Raw genomic sequence first — 27,455 nt, forward strand, 5'->3', positions numbered from 1 at the left:
CATGGGGTCGCAAAGAGTCGGACATGACTGAGTGACTGATCTGATCTGAGGACACTTTCTAACACCATACACAAAAATAAACTCAAAATGGATTAAAGATCTAAATGTAAGACCAGAAACTATTAAACTCCTAGAGGAAAATATAGCCAAAACAGTCTCCGACATAAACCACAACAGGATCCTCTATGACCTACCTCCCAGAATATTGGAAATAAAAGCAAAAATAAACAAATGGGACCTAATTAAAATTAAAAGCTTCTGCACAACAAAGGAAACTATAAGCAAGGTGAAAAGACAGCCTTCAGAATGGAAGAAAATAATAGCAAATGAAGCAACAGACAAAGAATTAATCTCAAAAATATACAAGCAACTCCTGCAGCTCAATTCCAGAAAAATAAAAGACCCGTACAAAAAAGTAGGCTAAAGAACTAAACAGACATTTCTCCAAAGAAGACATACAGATGGCTAACAAACACATGAAAAGATGCTCAACATCACTCATTATCAGAGAAATGCAAATCAAAAGCACTACGAGGTACCATTTCATGCCAATCAGAATGGCTGCTATCCTAAAGTCTACAAGCAATAAATGCTGGAGAGGGGGTGGAGAAGGGGGAACACTCTTACACTGTTGGTGGGAATGCAAACTAGTACAGCCACTATGGAAAACCCTGTGGAGAGTCCTTAAAAAACTGGAAATAGAATTGCCACATGACCCAGCAATCCCACTGCTGGGCATACACAGTGAGGAAACCAGAATTGAAAGACACACGTGTACCCCAGTGTTCATCGCAGCACTGTTTATAATAGCCAGGACATGGAAGCAACCTAGATGTCCATCAGCAGATGAATGGATAAGAAAGCTGTGGTACATATATGCAATGGAGTATTACTCAGCCATTAAAAAGAATACATTTGAATCAGTTCTAATGAGGTGGATGAAACTGGAGCCTATTCTACAAAGTGAAGTAAGCCAGAAAGAAAAACACCATTACAGTATACTAACACATATATATGGAATTTAGAAAGAAGGTAATGATAACTCTGTATGCAAGACAGCAAAAGAGACACAGATGTGTTGAACAGTCTTTTGGACTCTGTGGGAGAGGGTGAGGGTGGGATGATATGGGAGAATGGCACTGAAACATGTAAAATATCATATGTGAAACGGATCGCCACATTTGTTTGATTTGATACATTTGATATAGGTTTGAGCATGATACAGGGTGCTCAGGGCTGGTGCACTGGGATGACCCAGAGGGATGGTATAGGGAGGGAGGTGGGAGTGGGGTTCAGGATGGGGAACACATGTACACCCATGGCGGATTCATGTTGGTGTATGACAAAACCAATACAATATTGTAAAGTAAAATAAATAAATTAATTTTAAAATATATTGTAAATATTTTTGCACTTTTATGTTGATTATGATTACTACCAACACTGTTATAATTGCAGGTATGATATTTGTTAAATCAGTGTGATGATACATTGAATCTAATTAGCTAAGTTACTTGGAAAATGGGAACAACTTGTCCCAAATTTGGGGACAGCTAGAAAATCCTTCACTCTTCTTATACTCACCTGTAAATAGATGTTTCAAACTATTTTTTTTTTCAGTATCAGAGATGGAAGGGAAAAATATACCAAAATAACCTGACCTGTAGAGATTTTAAACCATATCCACTTGCTAGATAAATTATATCCCTCCAAGTATAGATGAAGAGAATCCGACCAAAGAACCACTGTGATATGTAATGAATTCATTGATCCTTCCACTTACCAGCTAATTCTCACATATTCCTTCCTCTCAACTCACTTGTAAAAAAACATGATCATCTGTCCCATAAAATCACAAGGATTCTCAAGGACTACAGCAAAATGTGCCAAATAATTTATTGTGGGGTTTGTCAAGAGTAACAGAGTCTTTTCCATCCGTCTTCTCTTGCCCTTGGAATGGGATTTATGCTATTGGCTCTCAGATCCTCAGGTCTTCAGACTTGGTCTAGAATTACAGCTCCAACTTTCCTGGGTCTCCAGCTTGCAAATGGCAGAATTGAAACTTAACCTCCATAATCATATGAGCCAAATCTTCATAACAAATATGTGTGTGTGTGTATAATGAGTCTACATATATAAAACAAATCATCATATAATAAATATATACATACAACACACGTGCACACCCCATTGGTTCTGTTACTCTGAAGAACACTGTCTAATAGAGCAATTTTCTTTTTTTTAGAGCTTTTAAATTTTTGGAGGTTTTAAAATTTTGGAATCTTGTGTTAATTTATAGTATAGAAAAATAATAAACATAATTTTCACACAACATAAAATATATATTAGAAGTATAATCAAATTCAGGTATTCCCTGGGGCAGGAGTTACATTTAAAAATTTTTATTTACAATTCAAGAGAAAAATTCTGAAAAAAAATTATTATTGAGACCCTTTCATAAGGACTGATTACAAATCCTTGAAAATTTCTGCATCTTAAGAGCCCAGTTATTTTTAAATTATTAATGTGATTAAATGTTCAAGGAATTGAATGTTTTTATTCTTGAAATTATGAATTAGAAAACAGAACTTGAGGAAGGTGTTCTGAAAAAACCTAAATAGAATATTCTTTAGTGGCCGTTTTCCCTTTCTTGCATTGCAGAAGATATGTGACAGTTATTGTGTTGATACATAGTTCAAATTTTTTACAGTAATCTAGGACAGTATTATTTCCAATAATACAGTCTGCAAAGTATCACCATTGGGAAGAAGTTAGCCTCACAATTGAAAGGCTGAATTAGACATCCATCAAGAGAAGACTGTCTAGGTCTTGGTTAATTTAAAATGCACCACCCTGATGGTACAGTGGTTGGAAGTCCGCCTGCCAAAGCAGGCAACCCAGGTTGATCCCTTGTCCAGAAAGAGTCCACATGCCTTGGGGCAACTAAGCCCTTGCACCACAACTTCTGAAGTCTGAGAGCCTAAAGCCTGTGCTCTGCCACAAAAGAAGCCACTGCAGTGAGAAGCCTAAGCTTGGCAAAGAAGAGGAGCCCCCACTTGCTGCAACTAGAGAAAGCCTGAGAGCAGCCTTGGAGACCCAGCACAGTCAAAAATAAATAAATAAACTTTTTAAATGGCATGAAAAGGGTGACAACAGATGGAATATCTACTATTTACTTTATCACTGTAAGATGTTAGGTAACCACGGTGTTCTACCAACTCCTCAAACTTGTAAAAGAACCACAGTAGAGTCACTCAATTTATATTAATGTCAATAAGATTTTACATGGGAGGAAATGTATAATACCTTCAGTACTAGTGCTGATTAACACGGTATGAGGCAAAGGAGATGATACAAATCTGAGTGACAGGAGAACCAAGGTCTCTTGGTACAAAACCCAGCAGAAGACTGGAGTCAGTTGCACCAGCCCAAGTGAAACAGCCTGGTGAAGATTTGCTGGGACTGTGAACATTGGTACAATGTGCTGTCAAACTTTGATGTAATGATGATACATTACATCAAATATAAAGGATATTCCCATTCTGACCAATGGAACTTAACAGAGAGCACGGAGTTAGGGCCACATGTGTAGGATGTTAGTATGTGATTAAGGAGACATCACAAACCATGGAAGACAGGATGGTTTGGTTATTAGCTTTGGAAAGAGAAAAAACTGGATCTTTACCTAATTTACATATAAATATCAACTCTATTATAGAAGTGTTAAATATGTAAATGTGAGGGTAAAACTATAAAGTTCATACAAAAGAGTATCCACGTATATATATTTGTGACCCAGAGATGGAGGAAAATTCTTAAATAAAACTTCAAAAGCACAAAACATAAGGCAGAAAATGGCGAATTTTGTGAAAATTAAAAATTTATTTTCAGATAGAGAACAGGAAAAAACAATGTCTAAAATATGGCAAGGGATACAAGGAGTATATGAGTCATTAAGGAAAAGACAACAACCGCAATAGAAAAATGGGTGGAGGGATAGAAAAAATAGTTTACAGACAACACACAATAAGTAACAAGCTTACAAAGAGATGCACAAATCATTAGCAACCAGAAAAATGCAGATAAGCAGTTACATTGTATGCATTAGACCAGAAAAAAATGACGCCGGCATCATGCCATGTGTATAAGGGAGGGGCAGTGCTGGTGTGGCCTCTCTGAGTTTCACAGTGAAGAGTCACTCTACTGTCCAGGAGTGCAGCCCAGCCCACTTCCGTGCCCTTGCCTTGGCATGATCCAGCTCTCTGTTTTTCCAGTCTAATGTCATTGCTCTTGTTGCCATTTAGTCGCTCAGTTGTGTGTGACTCTTTAACATCCCATGGACTGTAGCTCACCAGGCTCCTCTGTCCACGGGATTTCCCAGGAAAGAATCCTAGAGCGGGTTGCCATTTCCTTCTCAAGGGGATCTTCCTGACCCAGGGATCAAACCCATGAAGCCTTTTCCAGTCTAATATCTTCCATCAAAAAATAATTTTGCTTCAAGTCCACAGATTAATGTCTTAAGAAAACTAAATATTTTATTGCAGGGTTGGTCTCACGGTTGTTGGTGTTGTTATAAAAAGATAAAACCTCCCTAGTTAGAAATAACTTTTGTAGATACAGCTTTTGTTCTATCTGCTATTCTTGCAGCTGCAGGAGACATGGGACATTTCTATTTCTTATCTTGAGGAAACTTCTTTCTCCAGAGATTAGTAGGGCCTATAGTCTTCAAGGCTAAGTGCTAGAAACACACTGTTCAACCCTGAAAGAGGTGCAGCCCTGAGAGAAAAAGAAATCATATGGAACAGAAAAGGTCAAAATAGGATTATTAACCGATGGAATATGGAATACTTACAGACAGAAAATGGAATGTCCTTTGGACAGCAGATCAAACTCCTTTCATCAATCCTTTGATGGAAGGAGAACAAACCATTCAATCCTAAAGGAAACCAACCCTGAATATTCATTGGAAAGACTGATGCTGAAGCTCCATACTTTGGCCACCTGCTGTGAACAGCTGACTCACTGGAAAAGACCCTGACGCTGGGAAAGACTGAGGGCAGGAGGACAAGGGGGCCACAGAGGATGAGATGGTTGAATGGCATCACAGACTCAATGGACACGAGTTTGCGCAAACTCCAAGCGATAGTGAAGGACAGGGAAACTTGGCATGCTGCAGTCCATGGGGTCCCTAAGAGTCAACATGACTGAGTGACTGAACAACAGCAACAACAGATGGAATATGGAACATGAAGATTACTGAATCCATGATGACTTTATTCATAATACACGCTTTTATTTTGCATTATGAATTTCTGCTTGTGGTTCTGATACATTTATAAATTTCTATTTTATCATAATCTCTATAATTCATGTGCATTATTTATGTGTATGTATGTGTTAACATATTTAGCATTGTTATGATTCACAGAGTCACTCATAATTCCTGTGCTCTAACAGACCCAACTTCCTTCCATAGGAGACACTGTTTTCCTCAATAAAAAGTAACTGCTGCTGGCTTCCCTGGGTTGAGAAAGGACCAAGAGGGGAAAAGGACTTCCTCTCAAGGACATGAATCATATCCAAGGCAAACAAAGGCGCCTGGCTCTGAATTTTCATGTTGCCATTATTCCTCCACTTCTTGACATGTTTGTTCCCGGGAACTTGTATAAGGCAAGGGAAATAGAGGGAAGGCAGCAGCACTGGAGGCCGTTCTGGATGCACAGACAGAAATTGGTTCTTAGTTGGACTTGTAGGTGCTGCTGAGTAATGAACAGGAGAACAAGGTGGCAGTTTCTGGAGCAGGATTCCACTGTCCAGTCCTCCTGTATCCATGCCCCACACAGAGAGCACCGAGGACAGGCTAGGGGACTAGACCTGGGGACAGAGAAGGGGACAGGACACAACGGCAGGGAGTGAGGAGGCCTGACAGCGAAGGGCCTGGAAATGGCCCCAGTGTCACCAGAGGGGCCTGGGGAGGGAGCGGGTCTGATTACGGAAGGCTGGAGAGGGCGTCTGTCCTGAATGATGCTGAGGTTGTGTCCAGAACCAAACACACAGGCACAGGCTCAGCCTTCACGTCGGTGTCCGGCCATCAGTCCTGGAACTAACAGGCTGTCCTTATACCAAAGAATGACACACAGTCTCAGTATTCCATCTCTTGAGCATTTATTAGATCTGCTTCCTTCTGAGGACAGAGAACTCTCTAGGTCAGTGTCCCTGCCCTTGGGGACTCACAGCCCTGTCTCCTGAGCAGAGGGAGAGGCAGCTCAGTACTTGTCAGGCAGGCCAGCAGGTCTGAAGTGGTTGGGGTCTTTGCCGCTCCGGCCCCATTCGTTGGCAAACTGGTCAGCCTTCGAGTCCTCCCGTACCTGGTCCCTAGTCATACCCTTACGCAGAGGGTCTGTGATTCCCTGAATAGTCTCTCTGGCGTTACTGGAAAGGAAGAGGGCAGGGAGGGGATTAATTCAGGACTATGAGCCACAGGCCCACCCTCCCCATCTCTCCTCTTTCCAAGGGATCAATGACTCGGAGAGGAGCCAGGGAAAGAGGGGCTACAACCCTGAGGCTCCCCGGGCTCAGCCCACCTCAGCCTTGTGCTGGGTGAACAGCACCCATAGAGGGAGGGTGGAGAGTCGCCTGTCCCACCAAGTTGCTCTGCTCTTCAGCCCCTCAGACCTCACAGTGGGCACAGAGCAGGAGGGTGGGTAAGAGGAGGAGGGCACACAGCCTACAGGAAAGTTCTCCAAGGCTTGGCCCTTCCAGGTTGTCCTAGGCAGCCAAGCTCTGCTCACCCATCCCTGCATCCCCAGGGACCCTGGTACCTGATCACTTTAGCAGCCCAGGCGCCCCCCGGTCCCCTTCGGGCAGCGTCATAGTTTCCGCGGGCGTGGAAGTATTTGTCTGCACCCTTGTAGTTGGCTTCTTTCATGTCAGAGTAGGCTTTCCACATGTCTTTAGCCCCTGGAAGGAAAAGAAAATGATGAGATGAATCTGATCGTGTTTGGTGAAAGAGAAATAAATAATTTCCTCCCTCTGATTCTAGGTTTCAGCCTTCGACCAAGCCCTTGGAGATTATTTTATTAGCTTGAAATGAATACTTCTTTACTTCTCACTTACTTCCCTGATCTGAAGTTGTGAGTATCACACTTGGTACAAGGCTTATTCTGTTTGATTTCATTCTAAGTCTGTTGGAACTTTGTTTCTGGAGGTGTGTGATGTGTGTGAAGAAGAGGTCAATGCTCTTTCTTTAAGGCATGTTTGCTTATACAATGAACCTCCACCTGGAAAGATGCAGGAGAGGCTCTGACCAGAGCTTGAGAAGAAGGACGATACTGAGAAAGGCTGTGGATATAGGATACTCCCAGCCTGGTCAAGGGGAGAAATCCAGCCCTGGGGACTAACTCGGGCCTGAGTCCATCTGAATACTCAGGGCATGTTTGCACATGGGCACCCGTCAGAATTAAATCAGCAGGTGATAAGGGTGAGCTCCCTAAGAGGGCTTTGAAGAAACAGGGTAATCAGATGCAGAAAAAGGGCAACTGGACCACCAGCTCTAAAGTTCAGTGTCCTCTCCAGTAAAATGGAGGAGTAATGCCTCCCTCAGGGTGGTTATACAGAAGAACTGAGGAAATACAGGTTGAGTTTATAGCACATTGTCGGTGCTCACTATACTATCACCTCTCTGGTCCTCAGAAGAGTAGGGCAAAAAATAAATAAATAAATAAAGGAACTAAAGTAGGATGAAGATCAGGGAGGATGGGCAGAAAACCCAACCTAGATAGAATAAAATGGCAAAGGTTTAAATGATTAGCTCATTAGGGAAAAGAGGAAAATATAACATGGATTATAATCATAGTTCATGTAATATCTCTGTGAGATAACTTATCTTTATTTTAGGTATTAGCTATATCAGGTGTTCAGAAAAATAGTTTTGTTGAAAAAGTGAGGTCGCTCAGTCGTGTCCGATTCTTTGCGACCCCATGGACTGTAGCCCACCAGGGTCCTCAATCCATGGGATTTTCCAGGTAAAAGTACTGGAATGGGTTGCCATTTCCTTCTCCAGGTGATCTTCCTGACTCAGGGATCGAACTTGGGTCTCCCGGATTGTAGGCAGACGCTTTACCATCTGAGCAACCAGGGAAGTTTGTAGTTTTGTTGAGAACTATGATATTTTTACTATAGGTATTCACCCTGAGTTACAGATTTAAATAGTTCCCTGGAGTCTGCTGCTGCTGCTGCTGCTAAGTCACTTCAGTCGTGTCCGACTCTGTGCGACCCCATAGACGGCAGCCCACCAGGCTACCCCGTCCCTGGGATTCTCCAGGCAAGAACACTGGAGTGGGTTGTCATTTCCTTCTCCAATGCATGAAAGTGAAAAGTGAAAGTGAAGTCGCTCAGTCGTGTCCGACTCTTAGAGACCTCAGGGACTGCAGCCCACCAGGCTCCTCCATCCATGGGATTTTCCAGGCAGGAGAACTGGAGTGGGGTGCCATTGCCTTCTCAACCCTGGAGTCTAGAGTTGCTTAATAAGTGCTTCCAAACGCACGACATATTTGTCCCTTGGGTGCAAAACCAGGTAGTGTTCTCAGTATTTACTGTGCACAAAATCAAGTGTGGTGCTCAATAATGCATAGATTTGGAGAGAGCCCCAGGGACTGTGGTTCGAGGAAGGGACCATGTGTGTGGATCCAGGCACCTGCATTCCACAAAGCACCCAGACCATGGGTAATTCTCATGCAAGTCATCCTAGAACAACACTGACCTAAGAGATGAAAAGATCCTTTTATCTGGGTCTGTGTGAATTCAGATGGAATTAAGAACAAACTCTTAAAACAATTATTCAGCAATTATCACAGAAAAATAATAACACCAAATAGGTTTGGGAAATAAATTATGGCCAGTTTGCTCTGGCTAGCGAGGTCTATGTCTCCTGCTATAGGATTCTCACCAGGTCTCAGCTTCAGCAGAATCATCATCAAGAAACCTCATGCTGTCATTTACTGTGGGGAGGGAACTCTGTAGGGTTTCCTTCCTAAGGCAGCAACCCCACTCTCTGCCATCTGCTCAGATAAAGACCAGGACGCGTGTTCACAGACCCCTCACCCTCCACGTGTACTCTTGTCTGGGAGGCAGTAGAAGGGCCAAGGTTAACAGCAAGGTCTCAGGATGCTGGGTTCAATCCTGCTCTGCTGGAGGATGTTGGACCCTATCTTAATCTCTTGGGGCAGCAGGTTCTCTGATAAGGGGTGATGGTCCCTACATTGCAGGACTCAAGGATTAAACCCTGAGAGGGGAAAAGAGTCGATTCCTGCAAATAAAGCTCTTAGACAGTTCTGAGCAGCTACTAAAAAATCAGGTATTTTAGTTACAAGTATTCAGTGGTTGCACCCGCTTCTTTGCTACAGGAAACTTGAAAATGAGCCATCTCTAGTTGCCCACGAGGGGGCAGCAGAGGATTACTGGTATTTTGGGAACATGTACCCCGCCCCGCCCCCGCCCCCCCCTCCCCCCGCGCAGATGTCTTCCTCACTCCAGCTGAAAGTACAGACTCAGACTTATAAATGACCTCGGGCTTGGGGATCCCCCAAAAGAATGCATAGCTGGCCAGAAAAGCTTCGGGAAGTGCTACCATGGAAACTAAGCTCCTTTTCTGCCCACCTGTGGCCTTTGCCCTGTGGGGATGTGTCCTCTACTCAGGTCAATCCTGGGGAAGCAGACACAGCCTCCCCTGGCCCATCCTTTGGTCCTTACCTTGACCAGCTTCCTTGAGGAATGTCCCCCATCCCCGGCTGCTGACGCCCAGGATCAGGAAGCAGAAAATGATGCCCGTGAAAAGGTTCATCCTGCAACAGAGAGATGAGTGGACTCAATCAAGAATGACAGGTCTTGGGGCTGAGTTGTAATGTGGATACACTCTTACATTCCAAACATAAACCCCTCTGAATTTTATCTCGATAGATAGATGGACAATAGGTTGTAACACAGAGGATCCAGCTCTTATTTCCATATGAAATCTTGGAATCCCAGTGATTTCCTGTGTGAAAGATTGCAACAGGCTTTTAGCATAAACCACTTTCCAGTCCAGTCATCCTCTATCAGCCCTGAGACCCAGCTGCACTGCAAGTTTCCCAAAGGCAAGAGGAGTGTGTTCATGCTGCCTCTCTGTGATACGAGATGAGGTGAACGAGGCACAGGTGTCTGTGGCCTGCGTGCTCACCCCATCACTGCCTGCACAGAAGACACAGACAAGGAGAGCCCTACGCCCTGAACTGCTCTCATCTGGTGGATTCTAATGGTCAGAACAGTAGATTCAGGAAGGAAGCAGAGTTGGGCTGCAGTACAAGAATGCTGCTGAAGAGAAAGTCTCCGAAGAGGAAAAGTGTTGGAGAGTTCTAGCACCTCACCTTTGGCCGTGCCCTCCTGCTGAAGCTCCTGGTGAAGCTGAGCTGCCTGTGCTGCCTGCCTGGGAGACTGGGCTGGTGCTTTATATACTGACACTGGCCAGTGGAGCAAATGAGAACTGGGGTGGAAGCAAAAAAAAAAAAAAAAAAAGAAAGAAGGAAAGAAAGTTTGGGAAATCCCTCCTGACCAGAACACAGCATCCAAAACAGCAGTGTTATTCTTCACTCACATCAAATTTTCCTAGATTGTGCAATTTGCAGTTTTCAGAATGTAGCAGGTCGGGCTTTTTCTTTCCATTTCAAGTCTCACCATAGTGGCAAACGTGTTTTCATCCCCCACAGTAGAGTATTGACATTTGCTGTGAAGGGTGTGTATGCTTAGGTACTCAGTTGTATCCAACCCTTTGGGACTCCATGGACTGTAACCCACCAGGCTCCTCTCTCCATGGGACTCTCCAGGCAAGAATACTGGAGTGGCAATGGTGAAAAATTGAAAGCATTTCCTCTAAAGTCAGGAACAAGACAAGGGTGCCCGCTTTCACCATTACTATTCAACATAGTTTTGGAAGTTTTGGCCACAGCAATCAGAGCAGAAAAAGAAATACAAGGAATCCAAATTGAAAAAGAAGTAAAACTCTCACTGTTTGCAGATGACATGATCCTCTACATAGAAAACCCTAAAGACTCCACCAGAAAATTACTAGAACTAATAAATGATTATAGTAAAGTTGCAGGATATAAAATCAACACACAGAAATACCCTGCATTCCTATACACTAATAATGAGAAAACAGAAAGAGAAATTAAGGAAACAATTCCATTCACCATTGCAACAAAAAGAATAAAACACTTAGGAATATATCTACCTAAAGAAACAAAAGACCTATAGATAGAAAACTATAAAACACTGGTGAAAGAAATCAAAGAGGACACTAATAGATGGAGAAATATACCATGTTCAAGGATTGGAAGAATCAATATAGTGAAAATGAGTATTTTCTACCCAAAAGCAATTTATAGATTCTATGCAATCCCTATCAAGCTACCAACGGTATTCTTCACAGAGCTAGAACAAATAATTTCACAATTTGTATGGAAATACAAAAAACCTTGAATAGCCAAAGCTATCTTGAGAAAGAAGAATGTATCAGCCTGCCTGACTTCAGGCTCTACTACAAAGCCACAGTCATCAAGACAGTATGGTACTGACACAAAGACAGAAATATAGATCAATGGAACAAAATAGAAAGCCCAGAGATAAATCCACGCACATATGGACACCTTATCTTTGACAAAGGAGGCAAAAATATACAATGGATTAAAGACAATCTCTTTAACAAGTGGTGCTGGGAAAACTGGTCAACCACTTGTAAAAGAATAAAACTAGACCACTTTCTAACACCATACACAAAAATAAACTCAAAATGGATTAAAGATCTAAATGTAAGACCAGAAACTATAAAACTCCTAGAGGACAACATAGGCAAAACACTCTCCGACATACATAACAGCAGGATCCTCTATGACCCACCTCCCAGAATGTTGGAAATAAAAGCAAAAATAAACAAATGGGACCTAATTAAACTTAAAAGCTTCTGCACAACAAAGGAAACTATAAGCAAGGTGAAAAGACAGCCTTCAGAATGGGAGAAAATAATAGCAAATGAAGCAACTGACAAACAACTAATCTCAAAAATATACAAGCAACTCCTACAGCTCAATTCCAGAAAAATAAATGACCCAATCAAAAAATGGGCCAAAGAACTAAATAGACATTTCTCCAAAGAAGACATACAGATGGCTAACAAACACATGAAAAGATGCTCAACATCACTCATTCTCAGAGAAATGCAAATCAAAACCACTATGAGGTACCATTTCACACCAGTCAGAATGGCTACGATCCAAAAGTCTACAAGTAATAAATGCTGGAGAGGGTGTGGAGAAAAGGGAACCCTCTTACACTGTTGGTGGGAATGCAAACTAGTACAGCTACTATGGAGAACAGTATGGAGATTCCTTAAAAAACTGGAAATAGAACTGCCTTATGATCCAGCAATCCCACTGCTGGGCATACACACTGAGGAAACCAGAACTGAAAGAGACACGTGTACCCCAGTGTTCATCGCAGCACTGTTTATAATAGCCAGGACATGGAAGCAACCTAGATGTCCATCAACAGATGAATGGATAAGAAAGCTGTGGTACATATACACAATGGAGTATTACTCAGCCATTAAAAAGAGTACATTTGAATCAGTTCTAATGAGGTAGATGAAACTGGAGCCTATTCTACAGAGTAAAGTAAGCCAGAAAGAAAAACACCAATACAGTACACTAACGCATATATATGGAATTTAGAAAGATGGTAATGATAACCCTGTATACGAGACAGCAAAAGAGACACTAATGTATAGAACAGTCTTTTGGACACTGTAGGAGAGGGAGAGGGTGGGATGATTTGGGAGAATGGCATTGAAATATGTATAATATCATATATGCAACAAATCACCAGTCCAGATTCGATGCACAATACTGGATGCTTGGGGCTGGTGCACTGGGATGACCCAGAGGGATGGTATGGGGAGGTAGGAGGGAGGAGGGTTCAGTATGGGGAACACATGTATGCCTGTGGCAGATTCATTTCAATATATGGCAAAACCAATACAATACTGTAAAGTTTAAAAATAAAATAAAATTTTTAAAAAAAAGAAGTTAAATTAAAAAAAAAAAAAAAAGAATACTGGAGTGGGTAGCCATAAAAAAAAAAAAAAAAAAGAATACTGGAGTGGGTAGCCATTGCCTTCTCCAGAGGAGCTTCTTGACCCAGGGTTCGAACCAACCCAGGTCTCTTGTACTGCAAGTGGATTCTTTACCATCTGAATCACCTGGAAATTCCAAAGATTAACATTAGAAAAAGAGAGTTGAGTAAAGAATGTGAGCATTCAGGGCAAATGGAACAGCTGAACGGGTCCATTACAAGAACAGCTCAGGATGAAGCTGGGACCTCACGCTACAGCAGCAGGAAAGGAAGGAGATAGAAACTCAGGAAAATCAAACTTCCAGCACCCACATGGGGTGGATTCAGCACTGGAAAAGGGAGTCTTCCAGCTTCAAGTGTATTCATGATCAGATGCTGTTGATGGTCATAACAGTAGGTCTTATTGGGAGGTCATTATAATCCCAAGAAGGATGAACTATAGTGTAGAAATCTGCTGTGATCCTGTATAGAAATGAACAGGAAAAGTCCAGATGTCTGTTAAATTATCAGGATAGAAGGTTCAGGAAGGATACAGAGAAAGCTGATATATCACAAGAATGCTGGAGTGTATGATGTCAGAGAATAGCTGTATCAATCAGAAAAGCAGGACTGAGCTTTATTCTGTGAGTTTAGGAAGATAATCTTGGGAGGAGATTTCATGCAGGTGCTCTCACAGGGATGGTGTCTCTGGAATTCCTTGCCCCATCTCTGCCTCTTCATCCTAAAGGGAAATTTCAAAGGTCACTGGATTTCCCAGAGGAGGAGGGATGATGCATGTGTAATATGTCAGAGATGGTGAGGATCCAGAGGACATGGAACTGCTCTTCCTGATGGCGGGTCCCTGGGCTGGAAGCCTGAGGACGGCAGGAGGGCAAGTAAGGCCCAGCCCAGGAGCACCACCTCAGGATTCTTGCCTGGAGTGTTCACAGGAGAGCAGGAATGTGAGCTGTGCATTGGAGACACAGGGAAGTGATCTCCAAGACAGATGCAAGCAAATCACGGAGACTTGCCCACTGAGACGAGGGGAGATGGTAAATTAGAGTCTGGAAGGATCTGGGACTTGTGCTCAAGTAGTAATCCCAAGAAGACGGAAGGCAGAGCATTTCCAATTTGTTACAAGACTCAGGGAAATATGAGCAGGACATTAGAAAGAAGAGCACTGGCCCAGGCAGAAGCACACCAGGTGAGGCTGACACTGTGGTCTGGGAACCACGGTCTTAGATGTGTTGGTGTTTAGTCAACAAGTTTGTGTCCGACTCTTTAGTGACTCCATGGGCTGTAGCCCCTCAGGCTCCTCTGTAGCATTTTCCAGGGAAGAGTACAGGAGAACGTGGACATTTCCTTCTCCAGGACATCTTCCTGACCCAGGAATTGAACCCACGTCTCCTGCACTGCAGGCAGATTCTTTACCACTGAGTCACCTGAGACACCCTGTCTTAGAGTAGAACCTCTCAGAAATAGGTGATGCCTCTTTCTGGGTCTGGGACATATTTTATTTCCTGTAGGTGTAATGAGGTGAACATGTAGGGCGGATAACTGTCTAAAGGATTGCTCTGTTTGCTTTTTATGCAAGGCAAAGCTAAGCAATATTTAAATATTCTCACAGAACTTATACTCCTTGGGAAAGCTGGGTGCACTGTGGTTCGGGTAGTCTAGGTCCCTGAGCTGGCTTAGCTGACTTGGTCCCAGGAGTAGACATGGTGGGGAGAGGGGATGCTGTCAACCATCTGTAGTCATCAGCCCTGGACGTGCCCTGGGGCAACTCCACAGAGGCAGGCTATGATGTCCACATCTCTTCTTCTTCTACCTTCCTCCGGGCGGAAATCATGGGCCAGTGATCACATTCTTTTGCAACTCTGACTCTGTTTGGAGCCATTCCATACTGGAATTCCACTTCCCACTCTCTGGCATCATTCCAGTCATTCCTTATTTGACAAAATCATTAGAGACAAAGCAAACAATTTCTAGACACCAAGTCAGGCATTGCAAGTGCTCTTCCTTGTTACTGAAGGCACTCAGTCTTACTGGAAGGAACAGCCAGTTTTGCAGGGCCATGCTTAGAACAATAGACAACAGGGGGGGGTCGGCTGTTTTCACTTGTTTGTCCTGCAAAAAAAACCATCCTGTCATGGTGATTTCAGAATCCTCAGGCCTTAAGGGATTTCCCAGGAGTCTCCATGTGAAGCTGTGCCCTGGTTTGCAAGATGGTCTCTGTTAGTGTCTGTTGCCTCCGATTAATAGTTAATAGTGAGTGACAATTAGCAAATTGTTTTATTTTTGAAAAAGACCTGGTTTATATAATAAATTAGAAGGTACCCATTCCCTAATAGTCATGTCTGATAAGACTACTGAGAGGTTTAAGAGACCTTCATTTTCTCTTCTAATTAAGAGATGAGAAGAACACGAAGGATTTGCAACAAAAAACAAAACCCCACAGGAAACCCTGATCATGAATAACACTTGTGGCCTAGGTCCCAAAGTTTATGATATAGAAAAAACACCTATATTTGTTGCAGCTGCAGAAGAGAGGATAGTCTCTCCTCACACTGGCAGTGGGGAGGATGTGTAGCTTCTCTAAAGCCAAACCCTGGAATTCTACTAGATAGCATCCAGAGACAGAGAGATAGACAGGCCTGTGAAGTTCACAGTTTACCAAAAGGAAAAAAACACAGCTTTAGCACCAGAAAGGCTGGCTTCCCTCCTCTTCATCCTACAGTACACCAAGGAGATTAAAAGAAAATAGCACTGAAGAAATTATTAATTTTTAATTAATAATTAATAGTTTTAATTAATAATAATTATTATAAATTTTATTATAAAATTTTAAATTTTTTAATTATAAAATTTTATTATATAAAATTTTAATTAATAATTATTATTAATTATTAATTAATGCCCAGCACATTGTTGAATATGTAGCTTCTTTTTTTTTTTTTCCTCAAAAAAAGAAAAGACACATGAGGATTGGAATCAACACATCAGAAAAGGAAACATACTGCACAGCTGCTCTGAGCTTCCTGAGGATCTCTGTTATCTGGTAGAGGGCAGCAGCTCCCTGATTCTGAGGTGACTGCCAGGAGGGGGTCATCTCTGCTCTGGGGGGCTCCTCACTCTGCTCCTGGTCCAAGAGTGTAGGAAAACAGCCTCCACTGACTGCTGGTGTCGTAAGGAAAGACTGACTTCCTAGAATCGCACACAAATCTGACGCCAGTCACTCCAAACCTGGAAACAACCATCTAAGAGACCAGATCCACCACGTTTCTCCTCTCAGCAAACTGCTGGCAACTCACAGGTAAGACAACACCCACAGTTCATGCGTGTACACCCAGTACTTCTGGCAGAAGCCACAACAGTCAACACCAACAACAGCTACAACACAGCACAACATGAAATCTTTGCAATGACTCTAGTATCTCTCAGCATAAAAGGTCTTCAGCAGCATTATTCTGAGCTGGTTAAAACCAGTTCACAGAGGTAGACTCTCCACACAGACCCACATGAGTGAGATTTATCTGAATTCCTCTTTCCTGGTTCAAAGTTAAACTTAATATGGAGCCTCAGATCTCCGTTTAATCAACTCACGGTGGCACATCATTTGCTAATTTAGATGAAGGAACAGCCTCAAACTTTTTAAGTAAGCACCTTTTTGTTGTTGTTGTTGTAAAGAACATAGATGTCTTTAGGAAGTTAGTTAAGTATTAAATAAGCAAAAGTGGCTATCACAGCTCTCTTCTTCCCAGTGTCCCCTACTAAGGCCTAGTGGTTCTCCAGGAGAGTCTGCTAAAATCTCAGGGGACGGTTAATAGTATGTTACACAGGATGATGTAGAAAACTAATCAAGAGTAGAGATGTTCACCTCATTTTAAAGAAGTAGAGTAACTTGACTCTAAAGTAAGAGATGGGCAATACAAGAAAAATATAGTCCCATTTCACCTCTAAAGGTGCAAAAAATTCAAACAGATTATAGTGTTACCAAACCAAATATGAGCATTAAAAATCCCTCATAACCAAGTGAGGTTTCCTCTTGGAATGCAAGAATTGGTCAACATTATGACTACAATTAATGTAATTCATCACATTATTAGCTAAAGGAGAAAAATAATATTATCTTGATTGATCAAAAAAAGGAGGGTTTGATAAAGCTGAAGTTATGTTTCTTAAAAACATCCTTTAAGGATCATAAGAGACTACTATCAGCAATTATTTCAAAAGCAGAGACATTACTTTGCGAACAAAGTTTCGTCTAGTCAAGGCTATGGTTTTTCCTGTGGTCATGTATGGATGTGAGAGTTGGACTGTGAAGAAGGCTGAGCGCCGAAGAATTGATGCTTTTGAACTGTGGTGTTGGAGAAGACTCTTGAGAGTCCCTTGGACTGCAAGGACATCCAACCAGTCCATTCTGAAGGAGATCAGCCCTGAGATTTCTTTAGAAGGAATGATGCTAAAGCTGAAACTCCAGTACTTTGGCCACCTCATACGAAGAGTTGACTCATTGATAAGACTCTGATGCTGGGAGGGATTGGGAGCAAGAGGAGAAGGGGACAACAGAGGATGAGATGGCTGAATGGCATCACTGACTCGATGGACGTGAGTCTGAGTGAACTCCAGGAGTTGGTGATGGACAGGGAGGCCTGGCGTGCTGCGATTCATGGGGTCGCAAAGAGTCGGACATGACTGAGCAACTGATCTGATCTGATCAGCAATTATATGCCAATAAAATGGACAACTGGGAAGAAATGGACAAATTCTTAGAAAAGTACAACTTTCCAAAACTGAACCAGGAAGAAATAGAAAATCTTAACAGACCCATCACAAGCACGGAAATTGAAAGAGTAATCAGAAATCTTCCAGCAAACAAAAGCCCAGGTCCAGACGGCTTCAAGCTGAATTCTATCAAAAGTTTAGAGAAGACCTAACACCTATCCTACTCAAACTTGTCCAGAAAATTGCAGAGGAAGGTAAACTTCCAAACTCATTCTATGAGGCCACCATCACCCTAATACCAAAACCTGGCAAAGATGCCACAAAAAAAGAAAACTACAGGCCAATATCACTGATGAACATAGATGCAAAAATCATTAACAAAATTCTAGCAATCAGAATCCAACAACACATTAAAAAGATCATACATCATGGCTTTATCCCAGGGATGCAAGGATTCTTCAATATCCACAAATCAATCAAATGTAATACACCACATTAACAAATTGAAAAATAAAAACCATATGATTATCTCAATAGATGCAGAGAAAGCCTTTGACAAAATTCAACATCCATTTATGATAAAAAAAAAAAACCTCTCCAAAAAGCAGGAGTAGAAGGAACATACCTCAACATAATAAGAGCTATATATGACAAACCCACAGCAAACATTATCCTCAATGGTGAAAAATTGAAAGCATTTCCCCTAAAGTCAGGAACAAGACAAGGGTGCCCACTTTCACCACTACTATTCAAGTTTTGGCCATAGTAATCAGAGCAGAAACAGAAATAAAAGGAATCCAAATTGGAAAAGAAAAAGTAAAACTCTCACTGTTTGCAGATGACATGATCCTCTACATAGAAAACCCTAAGACGCCACCAGAAAATTACTAGAGCTAATCAATGAATATAGTAAAGTTGTAGGATATAAAATCAACACACAGAAATCCCTTGCATTTCTATACACTAATAATGAGAAAATAGAAAGAGAAATTAAGGAAACAATTCCATTCACCATTGCAACTAAAAGAATAAAATACCTAGGAATACATCTACCTAAAGAAACAAAAGACCTATAGATAGAAAACCATAAAACACTGGTGAAAGAAATCAAAGAAGACACTAATAGATGAAGAAATATACCGTGTTCATGGATCAGAAGAATCAATATAGTGAAAATGAGTATACTACCCAAAGCAATCTATAGATTCAATGTAATCCCTATCAAGCTACCAATGGTATTTTTCACAGAACTAGAACAAATAATTTCACAATTTGTATGGAAATACAAAAAACCTCAAATAGCCAAAGCTATCTTGGGAAAGAAGAATGGAACTGGAAGAATCAACCTGCCTGACTTCAGGCTCTACTACAAAGCCACAGTCATCAAGACAGTATGGCAATAGCACAAAGACAGAAATATAGATCAATGGAACAAAATAGAAAGCCCAGAGATAAATCCACGCACATATGGACACCTTATCTTTGACAAAGGAGGCAAGAATATACAATGGAGAAAAGAAATCTCTTTAACAAGTGGTGCTGGGAAAACTGGTCAACCACTTGTAAAAGAATGAAACTAGACCACTTTCTAACACCATACACAAAAATAAACTCAAAATGGATTAAAGATCTAAATGTAAGACCAGAAACTATAAAACTCCTAGAGGAGAACATAGGCAAAACACTCTCTGACATAAATCATAGCAGGATCCTCTATGACCCACCTCCCAGAATGTTGGAAATAAAAGCAAAAATAAACAAATGGGACCTAATTAAACTTAAAAGCTTCTGCACAACAAAGGAAACTATAAGCAAGGTGAAAAGACAGCCTTCATAATGGGAGAAAATAATAGCAAATGAAGCAACTGACAAACAACTAATCTCAAAAATATACAAGCAACTCCTGCAGCTCAATTCCAGAAAAATAAAAGACCCAATCAAAAAATGGGCCAAAGAACTAAACAGACATTTCTCCAAAGAAGACATTCAAATGGCTAACAAACACATGAAAAGATGCTCAACATCACTCATTATCAGAGAAATGCATATCAGAGAAATGGTACCACAATAAGGTACCATTTCATGCCAGTCAGAACAGCTGCTATCCAAAAGTCTACAAGCAATAAATGTTGGAAAGGGTGTGGAGAAAAGGGAACCCTCTTACACTGTTGGTGAGAATGCAAACTAGTACAGCCACTATGGAGAACAGTGTGGAGATTCCTTGAAAAACTGGAAATAGAACTGCCATATGACCCAGCAATCCCACTGCTGGGCATACACACTGAGGAAACCAGAACTGAAAGAGACACATGTACCCCAATGTTCATCGCAGCACTGTTTATAATAGCCAGATCATGGAAGCAACCTAGATGTCCATCAGCAGGCGAATGGATAAGAAAGCTGTGGTACATATACACAATGGAGTATTACTCAGCCATTAAAAAGAATACATTTGAATCAGTTCTAATGAGGTGGATGGAACTGGAGCCTATTATACAGAGTGAAGTAAGCCAGAAAGAAAAACACCAATACAGTATACTAATGCATATACATGGAATTTAGAAAGATGGTAAGGATAACCCTGTATGTGAGACAGCAAAAGAGACACAGATGTATAGAACAGTCTTTTGGACTCTGTGGGAGAGGGCGAGGGTGGGATGATTTTGGAGAATGGTATTGAAACATGTATAGCATCATATGTGAAACAAATCGCCAGTCCAGGTTCAATGCATGATACAGGATGCTCAGGGCTGGTGCACTGGGATGACCCAGAGGGATGATATAGGGAGGGAGGTGGGAGGGGGGTTCAGGATGGGGAACACGTGTACATCCGTGGTGGATTCATGTTGATGTGTGGCAAAACCAATACAATATTGTAAAGTAATTAGCCTCCAATTAAAATAAATAAATTTATATTAAAAAAAATAAAAAATCCTTTAAGGTAGAGTCACAGATGTAGGGAAAAAACCTTGTAGTATCCAGGGGATAAAGCAGGGGGTGAGGAGGAATAAATTGGGAGACTGAGATTGACCAACACATAATAGTATATATAAAATAGATAAATAAGGACCTACCACATAGCAGAGGGAACTCTTCTTAATACTCTGCAATGACCTATATGGGAAAAGAATGTAAAAAAGAGTGGATATATATCTAATTGACATACTTTGCTGTATACAGAAACTAACATAATAAATCAACACTAAGAATTTTTTAAAAGAGAGAGAAAAATCCTTTAGAAAATTACATTTTAAAGGAAACCATCTTAATTTTATAAAATTAAGATGAAATAAAATTAAATTAATTTCATAACATTAACAGATTTTAAAATGGAAAAACTTTTAGCCCATCATTTGAAGAATCAGGAATGAGCAAAGAATGCCCACTGTCACCACTATTGTCTACACAGTTCTGGAAGCCCTGGCCAAGGCATAGAAAATAAAAAGAAAGAAGAGATATAAGGGTTGGAAAGGCAGAGATAAAAACTGTCATCATTTCCATTACTATAATCATCAAGACCTGAACCTCAAAATCAACAAACTACTCCAATTAATAGGTAAATTTAATAAGATGGCCCACACTTGATCCAAAAACCAACAGGTTTTCCATAGTAGAAATACCCAAATAGAAAACATGATCAAAACAATAAACTATTCAGAGTAACAGCAAAACCATAAAATTCCTAGCAATGACTTTCATCAGTAATTCATAGAACTGCAATGGAGAAGGTGTCAGACCGCTAACAAACACCTTAAAAGATGATTCAAACATGGAGAGAAGTTTCTAGCTCACTGATGGGATGACTTAACATTAAGGATGTTAATTTGACCCCAGATTAATCCACACATGTAATACTGAAAATTTCAGTTGAATTTTTCTGGAACAGAAGATGATTACTCTAAAATTCATATACAGAAAAAGTCGATGCATTAAAAGTCAGCCTCAAAAAAGGAACTTACCATACCAGGTGTTAAGATAAGCAGCAAAATACAGTAATAAAAATAGTATTTGCTCAACTAAAGACACATTGACCAATGGGACAGAATAGAGAGTGAGAGCTAGGGCCACATGTATAATATATGTTCAAGAAGACATCACAAATCATTGAAGATAGGATGGTTTGATAGTTTTGGAAAGAGAAAAATAAAGCTGGGCCCTTACCTAATAGGGCTTCCCTGGTGGCTCAGAAGTAAAGAATCTGCCTGCAATGCAGGAAACCCAGGTTTGATCCCTGGATTAGGAAGATCCCCAGGAGAACGGAATGGCAACCCACTCCAGTATTCTTGCCTAGAAAATTAGGCCCTTGCCTAGTACACATACATAAGTTGACTTCAGAAGTGTTAAATATGTAAATGTAAGATAAACTGTAAAGTTAATAAAAAATATCAAAGAATATATTTGTGATCTAGAGATGGTATATGCTATGCTATGCTAAGTCACTTCAGTCGTGTCCGACTCTGTGCGACCCCATAGCCGGAAGCCCACCAGGCTCGCCCATCCCTGGGATTCTCCAGGCAAGAACACTGGAGTGGGTTGCCATTTCCTTCTCCAAGGCATGAAACTGAAAAGAGAAAGTGAAGTCACTCAGTCGTGTCCAACTCTTAGCGACCCCATGGACTGCAGCCTACCAGGCTCCTCTCTCCATGGGATTTTCCAGGCAAGAGTACTGGAATGGGGTGCCATTGCCTTCTCCGAGAGATGGCGTAGAAATTCTTAAATTTCAAAGGCACAAACCCAAAATCAGGAAAGGGTGAATTTGATTACATCAAAAATAAGAACATAATTGTAGATAGAGAATGGGAAAAGATGATATTTAAAATATGGCAAGGGATTAATATTTCAAAAATACAAGGAATTTCTATAAGTCAGTAAGGAAAAGATGGCAGCCCCAATAGAAAAATGGGTGAAGTGTTAGAAAAAAAATAGTTTACAGACAACATGCAATAAGAAATAAGCTCACAAAGAGATGCATAAGTCATTAATAACCAGAAAAATAAACTGACAAGCAGTCATGTTTTAAGTGTCAGATCAATACAAATGATACCTGCACCACGCCATGTGTATCACAGGAGGGACAGAGCTGGCGTGCATACGCTTAGTTTCACAGTGAAGTGTCACTCTGCTGTCCAGGGGGGCAGCCCAGCTCACAGATCCTACAGCAATGGGGAGGATTTCTATGGCTCTGTGCTCTTGCCTTGGCATGAACGAGCTATCTGCTTTTCCAGTCTAACAGCTTCCATCAGAAAAGAATTTTGCTTCAAAGACATAAATTAATATCTACATTATAAATAAAATATTAGAGGGTTGCTGTCACGGGACATAGTGACTATCTCTGACATCTCTTTTGTTGTCATTAAACAAAAAAAACTCCTTTGTTAGAAATAAGCTTTGTCGATACAGGTTTTGTTCTTCCATTTGCTATTCTTGCAGTTGCAGAAGAGATGGAACATTTTCTATTTCTTATCTTGGGGAAAATTCTTTCTCCAGAGATTAGTAGGGCCTGTAGTTTCCCAGGCCAACTGCTAAAACTACAGTGTTTAACCCTAAAAGAGGTACAGTCCTGAGAGAAAAAGAAATCATAGGGAAAACAAAAAGTCACAGTAGGATTATTAACAGATAGAATATGGAACATGAAATTACTGACATCCTTTCCCTATTATTTTCCATCATGAATTTTTACTTGTGACTCTGACACATTTATCCATTTTTATCTTATCATAATCTTTATGGATTCATGTGCATTATTTATGTGTGTATATATATATATGTGTTTGCGCATTTACTGCCATTGGGTGTGCGTGTAGAGAGAAAGGAATATATAGGTCAACTACAGTGTAAATGGACATTTGCTGTTTTTCCTTATCTCACCCCCATGAGGACAGGAAGTAAGTTGCTGGTTTTCTTCACCACCATACTCAGTGCCTAGGAAAAGCCTCGACACAGCCAGGCTTGATGAATCTCACCCAATGAACATTTTCAGTGAGGAAACTTGAACAGTATAAAATAAGCATAAAGACAAAAATAAAAGCAATACTAATTTCCTGAGCCTGAATGAGAGGGGGAGGGGCAGGAAGCACCTCTGCAGAAACTTTGTTTCCAGTCTATTATCTAAGTGGACGTAGACATATGAACACATAAAGGAAACAGGGTGGTATAATACTATCATTTTATGTTCTGCTTTTTCGCTGCACAGCTCATCATGATAATGTTTGCATGTTATTACCCTTACCTGTCACAGTGGCAAAGCTGAAATTCAGATCTCCTCTGTGAGGATGGAGCCTTGAGATTCTTAGCCTCAGGTCACAGAGCTCACACTGCGTGTTCTGGCACATAAACAAATAAATGTACGATATATTTTAATTCAATTCTCTTAAATACTGATTAGCTTAGTCATAACTCTCCAGTGGAATGTTCCTCACGTGAGAGCACGGGTCTTGTCTGTCTCAGATCCCCAGGGCCTGGCCCAGCTCCTGCCGCGTGCTGGGGGAGCATGAAGTGGGAGTTGAAGAGTGAACAGAAGGAGGAAGGAGTTCTGTAGGCATCTTTACTGAAGGGTAACGCGAGGTTTTTGCAGACTCCACGTGAGACTGTTTTGGACGGTCTAAGTCCACCCTGCAGAGAGTAAAGGAAGGTCTCAGTGCACTGGCTCCTCCCAGGTCGGATGGTTCAGGAACGAGGCACCCTGGGCAGCCTGAGTTCTGGTCCATTTGCCCAGTTCTTTCAGGAAACATACGAGTGAGTCACTCACAGGAGATTTTGCAAACATGTTTTACACAGTGTGGTTTGACAGGACTCCATAGGTAATAAATGTGTGTGTAAACCGAACACCCTGTTCTCAGAGAGGACCTGGCTCTTCTTTCCCATAATCACAGATTTCGAAAAGCGACCCTGGGAAACTAGAGGATTGTGCAAGAGCTCCCTTGGCAGCCGGGTGTGAGAACAGGCTGCTGAGTGCTGCTGCGTTTCCATCACCCACAGCTGAGGACAGTGGCTGCGAGGACCCCACCCCCTAGAGGGCATCCAGCAAGCAGCGCCAGACCTCGTGAGCTCCCAAAGCGGAGGAAGAGGCAGCAGCGCGGGCTCCACAGTCAACACCGCCCCCGCCACCACCCCAGCCCTGGTCCGCGTAGGAGATGCCCGAGGAGGGGAGGGGAGACCGCGGAGTTATCCGTTCCCCGCGGAGTGCAGCATTTGTGGAGGCAGGCGATTTCTGGCAATTGATTCAGGGTGCCAAGAAGAAAACAAAAATGCCTGTTCATCTCTCAGCCGGGTGCATGCTCGCTGCGGACACTACCAGCTCATTCTGATGCCCCTATCCAAGCAGAGGGCAGTGTGGTGAGTTCTTGAGAGAGTCTACGTGTGTAGGAGCTGTGAATATTCTGGAAGTTTCTAAACATGGAGCACCCATGCCAGTAGAGTTAAAAAGGCAGTGGTGGATTGTAACTAGGAAGGAGATGGGGTGAGCCTTTTCCCATCTGCCATCTCTGCAGGAAGAGAAGAGGCCCCTGGTCATTCTGGGGGGTCCACTGGAATCTACTGGAAAGACCAGTGAGGTTAGAGAAAAGGCAGTGCTGGGCCAGGTGAGGTGACACCTCATCAGAACCCATGGTGATGAGGTGCACCATCATCAGAACCCACTGTGGATAACCTGCTCCTCTCTGGGAAGGCCCCCATGGCTGAGGGGTGGTGTGAAGCTGGACTCACCTCAGGAGCACCAGCATGCCCACCACCTCCTGGAGACCCTCACCTGGACAGAGAATATCAGCATCAGTTAGAAGCACACCTAACCAGAATGAGGCCAAATGGCTCTTCCCCCCCTTATGAATCTCCCAATGCAAGATCTGGGAGGTGTGGTGGGAAGACACCTCAGAACTGGCCTTCTCTGCACACCTCCACATTGCTGGAACAGGAGGAATAGAGAAAGAGCTGTCTATACCCTCACCCTCCAAGTGCCTCCAGCTACAAATCTAGCCAACAAAGAGGTTGGTAGAAGGGGAGGGGTGGAAAACATTAAAGCAGATAGAATACTGAAGCTTGAAACAGTGCTGCAGAGACATAATAAAAATGACCCAGATCATAAGGATCAAGACGAACGTTTGAAAAATCATAGTGGAAAGCAGAGTTTGGAAAATAAATCCACTTGTTGTTAAAAGTCCCCTAAATTGAGAATCCTCTGTAAACTGGGTACATTAAGACAATACGTACTCTTGAAGAACCAGAGTGTTTTGAATCTGTACATAGTAAGAGTTAGCCTTAGTTGCGATGCTGTCCAGACAACAGCCACTCTTTTCCACGTCCTCCCACCTTGCCCTCTGATTGCACTGCAGCACTGGGAACATTTGTCAGCATTGGACTTTGAACCTAGGAGGGGAGGCTAGGCAGGCAGTCCTCACATCACTATTACACTGCAAGAGAGTCTTGGACACAAGTTCATTACCCTAAATCCTCCAGTTATGAGATTAGCTTTTTCAGCTGTGTGGGTATTTCTTGTTTGCCCCACCAGTCACTCACTCACCATCCCACTTTCTACCCTGGCCTGTCCAGACTATATCACCTGAGCCCTTTGCTCTGGCCCTGGCTGGATTTGGACAATAGGGAACCTGGCCAGGAGCTGGGGAGAGAGGGGAGGGTTTTTTTTTTTTGATTCAGTCCTACAGCTTCTTCAGGGAGGGATTGCCACAGACTGGCTGCGCCCCTCAATCAAAGGCACAACTCCTGTCAAGTGCCCCTCTCCACATACTTCTCTGTGTCCCTGTCTCTGTCTCTTTCCTTCTCGCACCGCCCCCCACCCACAGAATCTGTAATCGCTCCCTCGTCTACCCCTACAAGACTAAGGGAGATTACACCAACCCCACCCCACTCCCACAGGTAATTTCTGTGTTGTGCTTAGTCGCTCAGTCGTGTCCAACTCTTTGCGACCCCATGGACTGTAGTCTACCAGGGTCCTCTGTCCATGGAATTCTCCAGGCAAGAATACTGGAGTGGGTAGCCTTTCCCTTCTCCAGGGGATCTTCTCAGCCCAAAGACTGAACCCAGGTCTACCCCATTGCAGGCAGATTCTTTACCAGCTAAGCCACAAGAGAAGCCCCAATTATTAGGAAGCACTTATGAAACGGTTGTTGTTGCTTTAGGATTAGTTTTTGTGTATACTTTCCTTTTTGTTTATACACAAGAGTGAAGTAAGATTAAAATCTAAGTCCAAAAGAACCCCTTCAAAATGTATAGAGTAAAAATTCATGGTGATAAGAAAACATTCTGTCTGAATTTAAATGGTAACATTTTTCTTGGTGGTATACAAATAGTAACACAGCTTTCAGTCTAAGGGTCTCAGTATCAGAGAACCAGTGTGTGCTTTTGCCTTTCTTTAGTCTCACAGTGTTCTCTGCTAATTTGCCCCTCGATAGTCAACACAGAACTTCAGACATTCAAAATATTTATTCTTCTTCAAGACTTCTCATCAGCTACCGCAATGACTAATAATTTCTTGCACATAGGATTCCTAATTTTCATATCTGTGAGGGATTGTGCAAAGTATCACTAGATAAAAATATTTTTCAGTTCAGTTCAGTTCAGTCACTCAGTCATGTCTG

The 27,455-nt window shown here is 42.0% G+C and overlaps 1 protein-coding gene across 3 annotated transcripts; it reads right to left on the minus strand.

Moving 5' to 3' along the window:
- Positions 1-6,148: 6,148 nt before the first annotated feature.
- Positions 6,149-24,172, minus strand: LOC129653809 (serum amyloid A-3 protein-like). Of its 3 annotated transcripts, XM_055583495.1 has the most exons (5): positions 24,095-24,172; positions 20,940-20,979; positions 9,751-9,842; positions 6,822-6,960; positions 6,149-6,432 (listed from the first exon to the last, which is right to left on the minus strand). In XM_055583495.1, exons 2-5 carry the CDS (start codon positions 20,942-20,944, stop codon positions 6,267-6,269), a joined length of 402 nt encoding a protein of 133 aa, XP_055439470.1. In that variant the 5' UTR covers positions 20,945-20,979; positions 24,095-24,172; the 3' UTR covers positions 6,149-6,266. The 3 variants fall into 3 exon arrangements, with proteins under 3 accessions (XP_055439470.1, XP_055439471.1, XP_055439469.1); XM_055583496.1 differs by lacking the exons at positions 20,940-20,979; positions 24,095-24,172 and adding an exon at positions 10,404-10,501; XM_055583494.1 differs by lacking the exons at positions 20,940-20,979; positions 24,095-24,172 and adding an exon at positions 9,920-9,938.
- Between the last annotated feature and the right edge of the window lie 3,283 nt (positions 24,173-27,455).

The sequence above is a fragment of the Bubalus kerabau genome, chromosome 5, assembly GCF_029407905.1.
Source record: "Bubalus kerabau isolate K-KA32 ecotype Philippines breed swamp buffalo chromosome 5, PCC_UOA_SB_1v2, whole genome shotgun sequence".
In the NCBI taxonomy this organism is placed as follows: domain Eukaryota; kingdom Metazoa; phylum Chordata; class Mammalia; order Artiodactyla; family Bovidae; genus Bubalus; species Bubalus kerabau.